The 12,547-nt window shown below is 50.4% G+C and overlaps 1 protein-coding gene across 1 annotated transcript in view; it reads left to right on the forward strand.

The window, feature by feature from the left end:
* Nucleotides 1-797: 797 nt before the first annotated feature.
* The window catches only part of LOC137457356 (protein spinster homolog 3-like), a 19,580-nt gene continuing 7,830 nt past the window's right edge, over nt 798-12,547 (forward strand). The window contains 5 exon segments of the mRNA XM_068169246.1: nt 798-1,065; nt 7,177-7,242; nt 7,984-8,120; nt 10,009-10,160; nt 11,932-12,039. Of these exon segments, the coding sequence (XP_068025347.1) occupies nt 852-1,065; nt 7,177-7,242; nt 7,984-8,120; nt 10,009-10,160; nt 11,932-12,039 (677 nt within the window). The 5' untranslated portion in view covers nt 798-851.

Raw genomic sequence — 12,547 nt, forward strand, 5'->3', positions numbered from 1 at the left:
GAGCCCAGAACTGGACACAGGACTCAAAGTGTGGCCTCAGCAGTGCTGAGCACAGGGCACAATGACTTCCCTGCTCCTGCTGGCCACACTCTTCCTGATACAGACCAGGATGCCATTGGCCTTCTTGGCCCCCTGGACACACTGATGGCTCATGTTCTTCTGTAGAAGGTCTTGTGTTTAGTTCTGGCAGCTAGCAAAGCCCTTGGCAAAGGTTATGAATGTTGCTTATGGATGCATGAGATCCTTGCAGAAGTTGTGTACTTCATTTCTTGGCTGCTTTTGTTTGTTTCCCTTGATCTGGAGTTGCAGCACTTCAGCCCTCTCTGCAGCAACCCCAGGACTGCAGCTTCTGCCTTTAGTCAAAGATAGGAACCAGGCCTAGCAAAGGAGCTTCTCTTTTTTTTCCCCCCCTTTCCATTTCTTCTGTAGTAAGTCTGTGTATAGCCCTGGCAAGTGGCAAGGACCTGAGCAAAGGTTGTGAGTGTTGCTCATGGGTACCACAGTACCACCAAGGTTGGAAGAGACCTCAAAGATCATCAAGTCCAACCCGTCACCACAGGAGATCCTTGCAAGAGTTGTGCACTTCACTTCTTGGATGCTTTTGTGTGTTTCACCCCCCCCCCCAGCACTTCAGCCCTTTTTGCAGCAACCCCAGGACTGCAGCTTCTGCCTTTGCAAAGCTCTTCCTGCTGCAGGGAGCATTTCACTTCGGTTTTGAGTGGCTGAGCTCCCTTGCCGGAAATGACCACAAGTGATTGAAGTTCCTCCCGGCCCCAACTGACTTGGGGCTTGGTGTGCTGAAGGAAACACTTCATCATCTATGCTGACTTGCTGCCCCTGCCCTGGGGAATATGCCCACCCCTAACCCCAGTGCACAGGAGAGCACAGGCTTGCAGTGCCAGCCACCTGAGGAGCTGGTCTATGGAGCTGCTGCTGTCACGCACGTCAGACAAGGTGCCGCTGCGCCTGGGGCAAAGAAGGGGCCAGCAAAGAGAGACTACCTGATAGCTGCTGTGCTGTGCTATGGCAATCTGATCAACTTCATGGACTGGTTCATTGTACCAGGTGAGAGCCTGCTTTGTAAAGCCTTCTAAAGGGTGAAAGGGAAAAGACATTCAAGCTCCGAACAGACCTGCTGGCTCTGGAGTTGCCGGTGTTAGAAAACTTGGTTTTCAAATGGTTAAAAGGTCGGCTAAAAATGGGTTTAAAAATTGATTTAAAGTGGTTAAAAGGTTGGTTAAAAATGGGTTTAAAAGTTGGTTTAAAGTGGTTAAAAGGTTGGTTTAAAATGGGTTAAAATGGTTAAAAGGTTGGGTTAAAAATGGGTTAAAAAGGGTTAAAAGGTTGGGTTAAAAATGAGTTAAAAGGTTGGGTTAAAAATGGGTTAAAAGGTTGGGTTAAAAATGGGTTAAAAAGGGTTAAAAGGTTGGGTTAAAAATGGGTTAAAAGGTTGGGTTAAAAATAGGTTAAAAAGGGTTAAAAGGTTGGGTTAAAAATGGGTTAAAAGGTTGGGTTAAAAATGGGTTAAAAGGTTGGGTTAAAAATGGGTTAAAAGGTTGGTTTAAAATGGGTTAAAAAGGGTTAAAAATGGTTTAAAGGTTGGTTTAAAATGGGTTAAAATGGTTAAAAGGTTGGGTTAAAAATGGGTTAAAAAGGGTTAAAAGGTTGGGTTAAAAATGGGTTAAAAGGTTGGGTTAAAAATGGATTTAAAAGGGTTAAAAGGTTGGGTTAAAAATGGGTTAAAAGGTTGGGTTAAAAAGGGTTAAAAGGTTGGGTTAAAAATGGGTTAAAAAGGGTTAAAAGGTTGGGTTAAAAATGGGTTAAAAGGTTGGGTTAAAAAGGGTTAAAAGGTTGGGTTAAAAATGGGTTAAAAAGGGTTAAAAGGTTGGGTTAAAAATGGGTTAAAAAGGGTTAAAAGGTTGGGTTAAAAATGGGTTAAAAGGTTGGGTTAAAAATGGGTTAAAAAGGGTTAAAAGGTTGGGTTAAAAAGGGTTAAAAGGTTGGGTTAAAAATGGGTTAAAAGGTTGGGTTAAAAAGGGTTAAAAGGTTGGGTTAAAAATGGGTTAAAAGGTTGGGTTAAAAAGGGTTAAAAGGTTGGGTTAAAAATGGGTTAAAAAGGGTTAAAAGGTTGGGTTAAAAATGGGTTAAAAAGGGTTAAAAGGTTGGGTTAAAAATGGGTTAAAAGGTTGGGTTAAAAATGGGTTAAAAAGGGTTAAAAGGTTGGGTTAAAAAGGGTTAAAAGGTTGGGTTAAAAATGGGTTAAAAGGTTGGGTTAAAAAGGGTTAAAAGGTTGGGTTAAAAATGGGTTAAAAAGGGTTAAAAGGTTGGGTTAAAATGGGTTAAAAGGTTGGGTTAAAAATGGGTTAAAAAGGGTTAAAAGGTTGGGTTAAAAAGGGTTAAAAGGTTGGGTTTAAATGGGTTAAAAAGGGTTAAAAGGTTGGGTTAAAATGGATTAAAAATGGGTTAAAAGGTTGGTTAAAATTGGTGTTAAAAGGGTTGGTTCAGCAATTAAATCTCTCCAATTGAGACCTTAATTGGCTTTGAACGGTGCCAGAGATTAGTGGAGCTGAAGGGGTTTCTTTTCTGCCTGTGCAGCCAGTGGCTTTTTTCCACTCTTGAGCTATTTTGCACTAGCAGGGGAAACTTTTTCCCCCCTGCTTGCTTCAGGGAAGGCTGAAGGGTGCTGGGCAAACTCATTTCAACCCTACTGTTACCTCTGCTGAGGGAGCTGGGGCTGTTCAGCCTGGAGAAGACTTCAGGAGGGACCTTAGAGCTGTCTCCCAACACCTGAAGGGAGCCTACAGGAAGGCTGCAGAGGGACTTTTGATAGGGGTGTTTAGGGACAGGCCAAGGGGGAATGGTCTGAAGCTGAGGGAGAGCAGGGTTGGAATGGAGCTGAGGAAGAAAGTCTTCAGTATGAGGGTGGTGAGACTCTGGAATAGGTTGCCCAGAGAGGTTGTGGATTCCTCCTCCCTGGAGGTGTTCAAGCTGGATTGAGGCCTTCAGCAGCCAAATCTAGTTGCTGTGTCCAGTTCTGGGCTCCTCAGGTTAGGAAAGATGTTGAGGTGCTGGAAGGTGTCCAGAGAAGGGCAAGAAAGCTGGGGAGGGGTCTGGAGCACAGCCCTGTGAGGAGAGGCTGAGGGAGCTGGGGTTGCTTAGCCTGGAGAAGAGGAGGCTCAGGGGAGACCTTCTTGCTCTCTCCAACTCCCTGAAGGAGGTTGTAGCCAGGTGGGGCTTGGTCTCTTCTCCCAGGCACCCAGCACCACAACAGGACACAGTCTCAAGCTGTGCCAGGGGAGGTTTAGGCTGGAGGTGAGGAGAAAGTTCTTCCCAGCAAGAGAGATTGGCCATTGGGATGTGCTGCCCAGGGAGGTGGTGGAGTCCTGTGCCTGGAGGTGTTCAAGAGGGCATTGGATGTGGCACTTGGTGCCATGGTTTAGATGTCAGGAGGTGTTGGGTGAGAGGTTGGACTTGATGATCTCTGAGGTCTTTTCCAACCTTGTTGATTCTATGATTCTATTTTTTTTTTGCTCCTGGCCATGCAGAGAGCTTAAGATTTTGAAGACAGCCTATGAAAGGCTACTTGTTACCATGCTCAAGGGATGGGTTATTAAATGTGGAGTTGATGGTTACTCAAAGTGATTGTTTGCCACTACTTAGACCATTCAGAAGGATAAGTAAGCCTTTAAAAGTAGAGTGAGTAAACCTTGCCTGCTTGTAGACACACTCAGTGTCCTGGGAGTGAGGTAAGAATTGAAGAGCAGTGGTGGGGCTGGTCTCCAGCCCTTTGACTTACCAAATATCTGATTTAATTACAGCCTGTGACTAAACCACTTCTTCATACTGTGAGAGAATTATTTGGGTCAAAGAAGACCTCTAAGATCCAGCCCAACCATCAACCCAACCCCACCCTGGCCACTAAACCCTGTCCCCAAGTGCCCTGGCCACAGGTTTCTTGAACACCTCCAGGGATGGGGACTCCACCACCTCCCTGGGCAGCCTGTGCCAATCCCTGACCACTCCTGCAGCAAAGAAATTGTTCCCAATCTCCCCCTGGCACAATTTCAGGGCCATTCCCTCTCATTCTGTCCAACCTCTCACCCAGCACCTCCTGACAGCTAAACCATGGCTCCAAGTGCCACATCCAATCCCCTCTTGAACCCCTCCAGGGATGGGGACTCCACCACCTCCCTGGGCAGCACAGCCCAATGGCTAACAACTCTCTCTGGAAGAACTTTCTCCTCACCTCCAGCCTAAACCTCCCCTGGCACAGCTTGAGACTGTGTCCTCTTGTTCTGGTGCTGATTGTCTGGGAGAAGAGCCCAACCCCCACCTCACTCCAGCCTCCTTGAAGGGAGTTGAGCTCTCCCCTCAGCCTCTTCCTCCCCAGGCTAAGCAACCCCATCTCCCTCAGCCTTTCCTCACCAGAGCTGTTCTCTCAACAAGTCTTTAGTTAGCTCTGTGGCCTCTTGGACTGTGATGGAGGCAGGGGAAATCTGCCAGTTGTAGTTTACCCCTCAGCAATAAACTCTGCTAGAGCTCAGCTGCATTGCAGAACCCTTGGGGTCAGCCCCCTCGGGTTGGGCTGTCCATGTGTGTGAACTCTTTGGTAAAGTAGAAGTTAACAGGGAAGTGAGGCTTGAGTAAAGTCAGCGGGTGGCAGTTATGAAGCTGTGGTTTCTGGGCAGTTTGGCTCACATCTTTGACAGGGTTTGCCCTCAGTGAGCTCTTCTGCTTCGTGGTCTGCTGGAATTGAGTCTTCAAATGGTGATCAGACAGACTTTGCCCCCTCTGATCTCTCACCAAGCTACTCAGAGCAAAGCTTTAACCCTTCTGATCTCTCACCCTGTTCCAAGCTACTCAGAGCAAAGCTTTAACCCTTCTGATCTCTCACCCTGTTCCAAGCTGTTCAGATCAAGGCTTTAACACTTCTGATCTCTCCCCAAGATATCCAGATCAAGGCTTTAACACTTCTGATCTCTCACCAAGATATCCAGATCAAGGCTTTAACCCTTCTGAACTCTCCCCAAGCTGTTCAGATCAAGGCTTTAACCCTTCTGATCTCTCCCCAAGCTGTTCAGATCAAGGCTTTAACCCTTCTGATCTCTTCCCAAGCTCTTCAGATCAAGGCTTTAACCCTTAGAATCTCTCACCAAGATATCCAGATCAAGGCTTTAACCCTTCTGATCTCTCCCCATGCTGTTCAGATCAGGGCTTTAACCCTTCTGATCTCTCCCCAAGCTGTTCAGATCAAGGCTTTAACCCTTCTGATCTCTCACCAAGATATCCAGATCAAGGCTTTAACCCTTCTGATCTCTCCCCAAGCTCTTCAGATCAAGGCTTTAACCCTTAGAATCTCTCACCAAGATATCCAGATCAAGGCTTTAACCCTTCTGATCTCTCACCAAGATATCCAGATCAAGGCTTTAACCCTTCTGATCTCTCACCAAGCTCTTCATATCAAGGCTTTAACCCTTCTGATCTCTTCCCAAGCTCTTCAAATCAAGGCTTAAACCCTTCTGATCTCTCCCCCAGCTTACTCAGAGCATGGCTTTAACCCTTCTGATCTCTCCCCAAGCTCTTCAGATCAAGGCTTTGCCCCTTCTGATCTCTCCCCCAGCTACTCAGAGCAAGGCTTTAACCCTTCTGATCTCTCCCCCAGCTACTCAGAGCAAAGCTTTAACCCTTCTGATCTCTCCCCCAGCTACTCAGAGCAAAGCTTTAACCCTTCTGATCTCTCCCCCAGCCACTCAGAGCAAGGCTTTAACCCTTCTGATCTCTCACCAAGCTACTCAGAGCAAGGCTTAAACCCTTCTGATCACTCACCAAGATATCCAGATCAAGGCTTTAAACCCTTCTGATCTCTCCCCAAGATATCCAGATCAAGGCTTTAACCCTTCTGATCTCTCCCCAAGATATCCAGATCAAGGCTTTAACCCTTCTGATCTCTCACCAAGCTCTTCAAATCAAGGCTTAAACCCTTCTGATCTCTCCCCTAGCTACTCAGAGCAAAGCTTTAACCCTTCTGATCTCTCCCCAAGCTGTTCAGATCAAGGCTTTAACCCTTCTGATCTCTCACCCTGTTCCAAGCTATTGAGATCAATGCTTTAACTGCTCAGTTTATTGCAGTTGTGTGGAGAGGATAACACCTCAATGGTGCTCAGTGTGAAAGTTCAACTTGCTGCTGTGTTTCACTTCAGGTCTCATATTAACTGTGATTGTTCTGAATACTTGTGAGTCCCAAACTGAAGCTGCTGTCTTAACAAGGTTTGTGGGTGTTGGGCATCAGCTGCCTGAAAGAACCACAGAGTGGTTTGGGTTGGAAGGGACCTTAAAGATCATCCAATTCCAATCCCCCTGCCACGGGCAGGGACACCTCCCACTCACCCAGGTTGCTCAAAGCCTCATGCAGCCTGGTCTTGAATGCTTCCAGGGATGAGGTCTGGGTTGGAAGGCACCTTCAAAGGTCATTCAGTCCAACTCCTCCACAGTCAGCAGGGCATCCCCAACTAGATCAGGGCCTTTTTGAGCCTCACCTGGAATATCTCCAGGGGCAGGGCCTCAACCACCTCCCTGGGCAACCTGTTCCAGTGTTCCACCACCCTCATAGCAGAGAATTTCTTCCTGATACCCAATCTAAATCTGGTATTCAGCATTTTGAAGCCATTGCCCCTGGTCCTGTCCCTGCAGGCCCTTGCAAACAGCCTCTCTCCATCCTTCTTGTAGCCCCCTTCAGGTACTGGAAGGTCTCTGTTAGTTCTCCCCAGAGCCTTCTCTTCTCCAGGCTGAACACCCCCAGCTCCCTCAGCCTGTCCCCATAGCAGAGCTGCTCCATCCCCCTGATCATTTTCATGGCCCTACTTTGGAGCTGCTCCATCATGTCTGTGTCCTCCTTATATTGAGGGCTCCATACCTGCACACAGTACTCCAGGTGAGGTCTCACCAGAGCAGAGCAAAGTGGCAGAATCTCCTCTCTGGATCTGCTGGCAATGCATCTTTCCATGCAGCCTGGGATGTGATTTGCCTTCTGGGCTGCAAGCTCACACTGCCTGTAGTGTCATGATGAGGGAGAATGGCTTTGAGCTGAAAGAGGGGAGACTGAGACTGGGAGGAAATTCTGTACAGAATGGCAAGGAGTGAGCAGGGTACTCTGACATTCCATGTTGTCTGTTGCAGGGATCCTGTTAGATGTGCAGAAATACTTTGACCTCAGTGATGGGGATACAGGCCTGCTGCAAACAGGTAAGGAGCAACTCTCCAGTCCAGATGTCATTGCACCTGTCCCCAGAGCAGACTCTGCTCACTTCATTGCATAGAATCATAGAACTGTCAGGGCTGGAAGGGAGCTCAAGGCTCAGCCAGCTCCAACCCCCTGCCATGGCCAGGGACACCTCACACCGCAGCAGGTTGCTCACAGCCACCTCCAGCCTGGCTGCAAACACCTCCAGGCAGGAGGCTTCCACCACCTCCCTGGGCAACCTGTGCCAGGCTCTCACCACCCTCCTGGGGAGCAACTTCTTCCTCACAGCCAATCTCAATCTCCCCACTTCTAGTTTTGCTCCATCCCCCCCAGTCCTATCACTCCCTGACACCCTCAAAAGTCCCTCCCCAGCTTTCTTGGAGCCCCCTGCAGATCCTGGAAGGCCACAATGAGGTGTCCTCAGAGCCTTCTTCTCTCCAGCCTGCACAACCCCAACTCCCTCAGTCTGTCCTCACAGCAGAGCAGCTCCAGCCCTCTGCTCCTCCTCGTGGCCCTTCTCTGGACACCTTCCAGCACCTCCAGATCCTTCCTGGCACAGAGGCTCCAGAACCGGACCCAGAGCTCCACAGAGCTGCTTCTCCTAAGCATCCACCTACCTACTAGTCCCACAAACTGAGCCTGCCTTTATCCTCTGCTCCCAAAGAACCTGAGCTGGGGGGAGGACTGTGTGCCATGAAACCAACTTGACCAATGCTGGTTTTGCTCCTGCTTGTGTTCTGCAGTCTTCATCCTGTGTTACATGCTGGCTGCTCCCCTCTTTGGCTACCTCGGCGACCGCTACAACAGGAAAATCATCCTGGGAGCTGGGATTTGCTTCTGGTCTGCTGTGACTCTGGGCAGCTCCTTCCTCACTGAACTGGTAGGTTGCTAGCTTTGGAGGATATTAGGAAAATAATCTGTGCTGGGCATCTTGAAGGATCACAGGAGGGCAGGGGTTGGAAAAGACCCAAAGAGATCATCCAGTCCAACCCCCCTGCCAGAGCAGGAGCAGAGAATCCAGCACAGGTCACACAGGAACACATCCAGATGGGGCTGGAAAGGCTGCAGAGAAGGAGACTCCACAACCTCTCTGGGCAGCCTGCTCCAGGGCTCTGGGAGCCTCACAGGGAAGAAGTTTCTCCTTGTGTTGAGGTGGAACCTCCTGTGCTGCAGCTTCCATCCATTGCTCCTTGTCCTATCCCAGGGAGCAAGTGAGCAGAGCCTGTCCCTTTCCCTGTCCCCTCCCTCCTGACCCCCAGATATTTGTAAACATTTATTAAATCCCCTCTCAGTCTTCTCTTTTCCAGGCTAAAGAGCCCCAGGTCACTCAGCCTCTCCTCACCAGGCAGTGCTGCAGTCCCCAGATCATGCTGGTAGCCTCTACTGAACCCTCTCCAGGAGTTGATAAAGTCCTTCCCTGAGCACATTAGGAAGGATAGGATAGGATAGGATAGGATAGGATAGGATAGGATAGGATAGGATAGGATAGGATAGGATAGGATAGGATAGGATAGGATAGGATAGGATAGGATAGGATAGGATAGACCAGGTTGGAAAAGACCTTCGAGGTCATCAAGTCCAACCTATCACCCAACACCATCTGATCAACTAAACCATGGATTCTTTTGATATTAACATTCCTCTGCTCCTTTCTCCCTTCTTTTGTACAGGCAGATGGAGTTGGGAGGCAGAGGGACCTTGCCAGCCTGGACAGATAGGCAGAGGCCAACAGGATGGCATTCAACAAGTCCAAGTGCCAGGAGCTGCACTTCGGCCACAACAACCCCAGGCAGAGCTACAGGCTGGGGTCAGAGTGGCTGAGAGCAGCCAGGCAGAGAGGGACCTGGGGGGTAGTGGTTGCTAGTAGGCTGAACAAGAGCCAGCAGTGTGCCCAGGTGGCCAAAAAGGCCAAGGGCATCCTGGCCTGCATCAGGAAGAGTGTGGCCAGCAGGAGCAGGGAAGTCCTTGTGCCCTGTGCTCAGCACTGCTGAGGCCACACCTTGAGTCCTGTGTCCAGTTCTGGGCTCCTCAGGTTAGGAAAGAGGTTGAGCTGCTGGAAGGTGTCCAGAGAAGGGCAAGAAAGCTGGGAGGGGTCTGGGAGCACAGCCCTGTGAGGAGAGGCTGAGGGAGCTGGGGTTGCTTAGCCTGGAGAAGAGGAGGCTCAGGGGAGACCTTCTTGCTCTCTCCAACTCCCTGAAGGGAGGTTGTAGCCAGGTGGGGGTTGGGCTCTTCTCCCAGGCAAGCAGCAGCAGAACAAGAGGACACAGTCTCAAGCTGTGCCAGGGGAGGTTTAGGCTGGAGGTGAGGAGAAAGTTCTTCCCAGAGAGAGTTGTTAGCTATTGGGATGTGCTGCCCAGGGAGGTGGTGGAGTCCCCATCCCTGGAGGTGTTCAAGAGGGGACTGGATGTGGCACTTGGAGCCATGGTTGAGTTGTCAGGAGGTGTTGGGTGACAGGTTGGACTTGATGATCCCTGAGGTCTTTTCCAACCTTGGTGATTCTGTGATTCTATGATTCCATGAAAATGAAAGCTAGTAGCTTCCCCTGGTCCTTGACCAGCCTGGGGGTTCTTGTGCTGTTTGTTGACTGTGAATCCCTGTAACTCTTGTAGCTCCTGGATGTTTGGCACATATCCTATGCATGCCATTGTGGCCTGTAGTTTTGCCTGCAGACACAGCTTTCATTTGCTTCCAGCAGGGCTGGGCTGGCAAACACTGCGGGGGAGGGGAATTCAGCCCACCCCAGGCTATAACCTGTCTTTTGCCTGCAGTACTCCTGGATATTCTTTCTTTCCCGAGGGCTGGTTGGCCTTGGCACTGCCAGCTACTCCACAGTAGCACCCACCATGATTGCAGACCTCTTTGAGGAAGGACAGAGGACCACAATGTTGTCCATCTTCTACATCTTCATCCCCGTGGGCAGGTTGGTTTTGCTCCCCCACCCTTTTGACCCTCTGTCTGCCCAGGGCTGCAGTTCACAATGCAGAGCCCCAGACTGCTCATGGGTGGGAGGAGAGAGAGAAACCTGGCAGTGGGAACCACACAGTGATGCACTCTGGTTGGGAGGCTGCTGCCGCCCTGTGGATTTGGTGCTCTTAGTAATCACAGCAATGGTAATGCACACCAAGCCTCATCTCCTCCCAGGCAGGAGCTCAGGCTGCTGGTGACTCCTTGTGTCACACACTCACAGAGTGTGAGGGGCTGCAAGGGACCTCCAAAGCTCAGCCAGGCCAACCCCCCTGCCAGAGCAGGGTCACCCAGAGCAGCTCACACAGGAACACATCCAGGTGGGGCTGGAATATCTCCAGAGAGGGAGACTCCACAACCCCCCTGGGCAGCCTGCTCCAGGGCTCTGTCACCCTCCCAGGGAAATCATTCTTCCTCCTGTTTCCATGGCACTTCCTCTGCCTCAGCTTCCACCACTGCCCCTGGTGCTGGCATTGGGCATCCCCCAGCAGAGCCTGGCTCCAGCCTCTGGGCACTCACCCTGCACAGCTTTAGCAACAGCAATGAGGTCACCTTCAGGCTGCTCCTCTCCAAGCTACAGAGCCCTCAGGCTCTCCTCATGAGGAAGATCTTCCACTCCCTTCATCATCTTTGTGGCTCTGTGCTGGACTCTTTCAAGCAGTTCCCTGAGGTCCTTCTTGAGCTGAGGGGCCCAGAACTGGACACAAGATTCCAGAACACCCTGAGCCTTGTCTGGAAATGTTGAGGTGTATCTGCATTGGCTCTCACAAAGGGATTTGTCTCTTGCTTAGAATGTTTAACTAGAACTGGGTAAGCTTCAGAACAAGAGGACACAGTCTCAAGCTGTGCCAGGGGAGGTTCAGGCTGGAGGTGAGGAGAAAGTTCTTCCCAGAGAGAGTTGTTAGCCATTGGGATGTGCTGCCCAGGGAGGTGGTGGAATTCCCCATCCCTGGAGGTGTTCAAGAGGGGATTGGATGTGGCACTTGGTGCCATGGTTTAGTTAGTCAGGAGGTGTTGGGTGACAGCTTGGACTTGATGATCTCTGAGGTCTTTTCCAACCTCATTGATTCTGTGATTCTCTGACCATGAGGGTTGGTTTGGTTTAGCCATGGGGAGAAGGAGCTGGGAGTGCTGGTGGGCAGCAAGTTCTGCATGGGACAGCAATGTGCCCTGGGGGCCAAGAAGGCCAATGGAGTCCTGGGCTGCATTCAGAGGAGTGTGGCCAGCAGAGCCAGGGAGGTTCTCCTCCCCCTCTGCTCTGCCCTGGTGAGACCACACCTGGAATATTGCATCCAGCTCTGGGCTCCCCAGTTCAGGAGGGACAGGGATCTGCTGGAGAGAGTCCAAGGGAGGGTTGCAAGGATGCTGAAAGGGACTGCAGCACTGCCTGGGGAGGAGAGGCTGAGAGCCCTGGGGCTGTTCAGGCTGGGGAATGGAATGGAATGGAATGGAATGGAATGGAATGGAATGGAATGGAATGGAATGGAATGGAATGGAATGGAATGGAATGGAATGGAGTGGAGTGGAGTGGAATGGAATGGAATGGAATGGAATGGAATGGAATGGAATGGAATGGAATGGAATGGAATGGAATGGAATGGAATGGAATGGACCAGGTTGGAAGAGACCTTCAAGATCATACTTCTCTGTGTTCTCCTGAGCTGGGGTCCTTCCAGCCAGCATCAGTTCCTTGGTGCCTACTGATTATTCCTTTCTTTTGCTTGCAGTGGTCTTGGTTATGTCCTAGCAGCTGGCATGGCAGAGCTCACAGGTGACTGGCACTGGGCATTCAGGGTGAGTTACTCCCTTGCACTCCTGGGGCTGAGCCTGTCAGTGTAAAAGCAGAACCAGCAGCAGGGTTTAGCTTGCTGGTGTTCCAAGAGGTGAGCAGTGGGAGGACTTCCTGCTCTCTGAGTGGTGCCAAGAGAACTCCTCCTGCAGGACAAGTGGAAGGTTTGTGCCCAGCTTATGCAGAACAAAAGCAGGCACACAGGTGACACTGCAGCAGCCATGGCAGGGGCTGGTGTTCCTCCTCTCTGAGGGCACACTTGGAATGGTTGTCAGTGCACCAGGACCTCCTCAACCAGAGGCAAGTGAGGGTTGAATGACTCACACTGGTTGCAGCAGTCTGGTTCTTCAGGAGAATAAAGAGACTTTGCTTTCTGAACTGCTGTTGGTAACAGCTTCTGTTCCTTGAGGGTCTCAAGAGGGAGAAAAACCTCTTGTGTCTGCTCATGTCATCATGATCCCTCTCCATGCTGAGCACCTGGGCTGTGGAGCTGCCTTGCCAGCCCCTCCTGGCTTAGCTGTAAAATTAGCTGCCAGGTACAGGATGAGGTGGGG

Source organism: Melanerpes formicivorus, unplaced genomic scaffold (assembly GCF_026170545.1).
Source record: "Melanerpes formicivorus ecotype bairdi unplaced genomic scaffold, bMelFor1.0.p_v2 SCAF_173, whole genome shotgun sequence".
Lineage (NCBI taxonomy): Eukaryota > Metazoa > Chordata > Aves > Piciformes > Picidae > Melanerpes > Melanerpes formicivorus.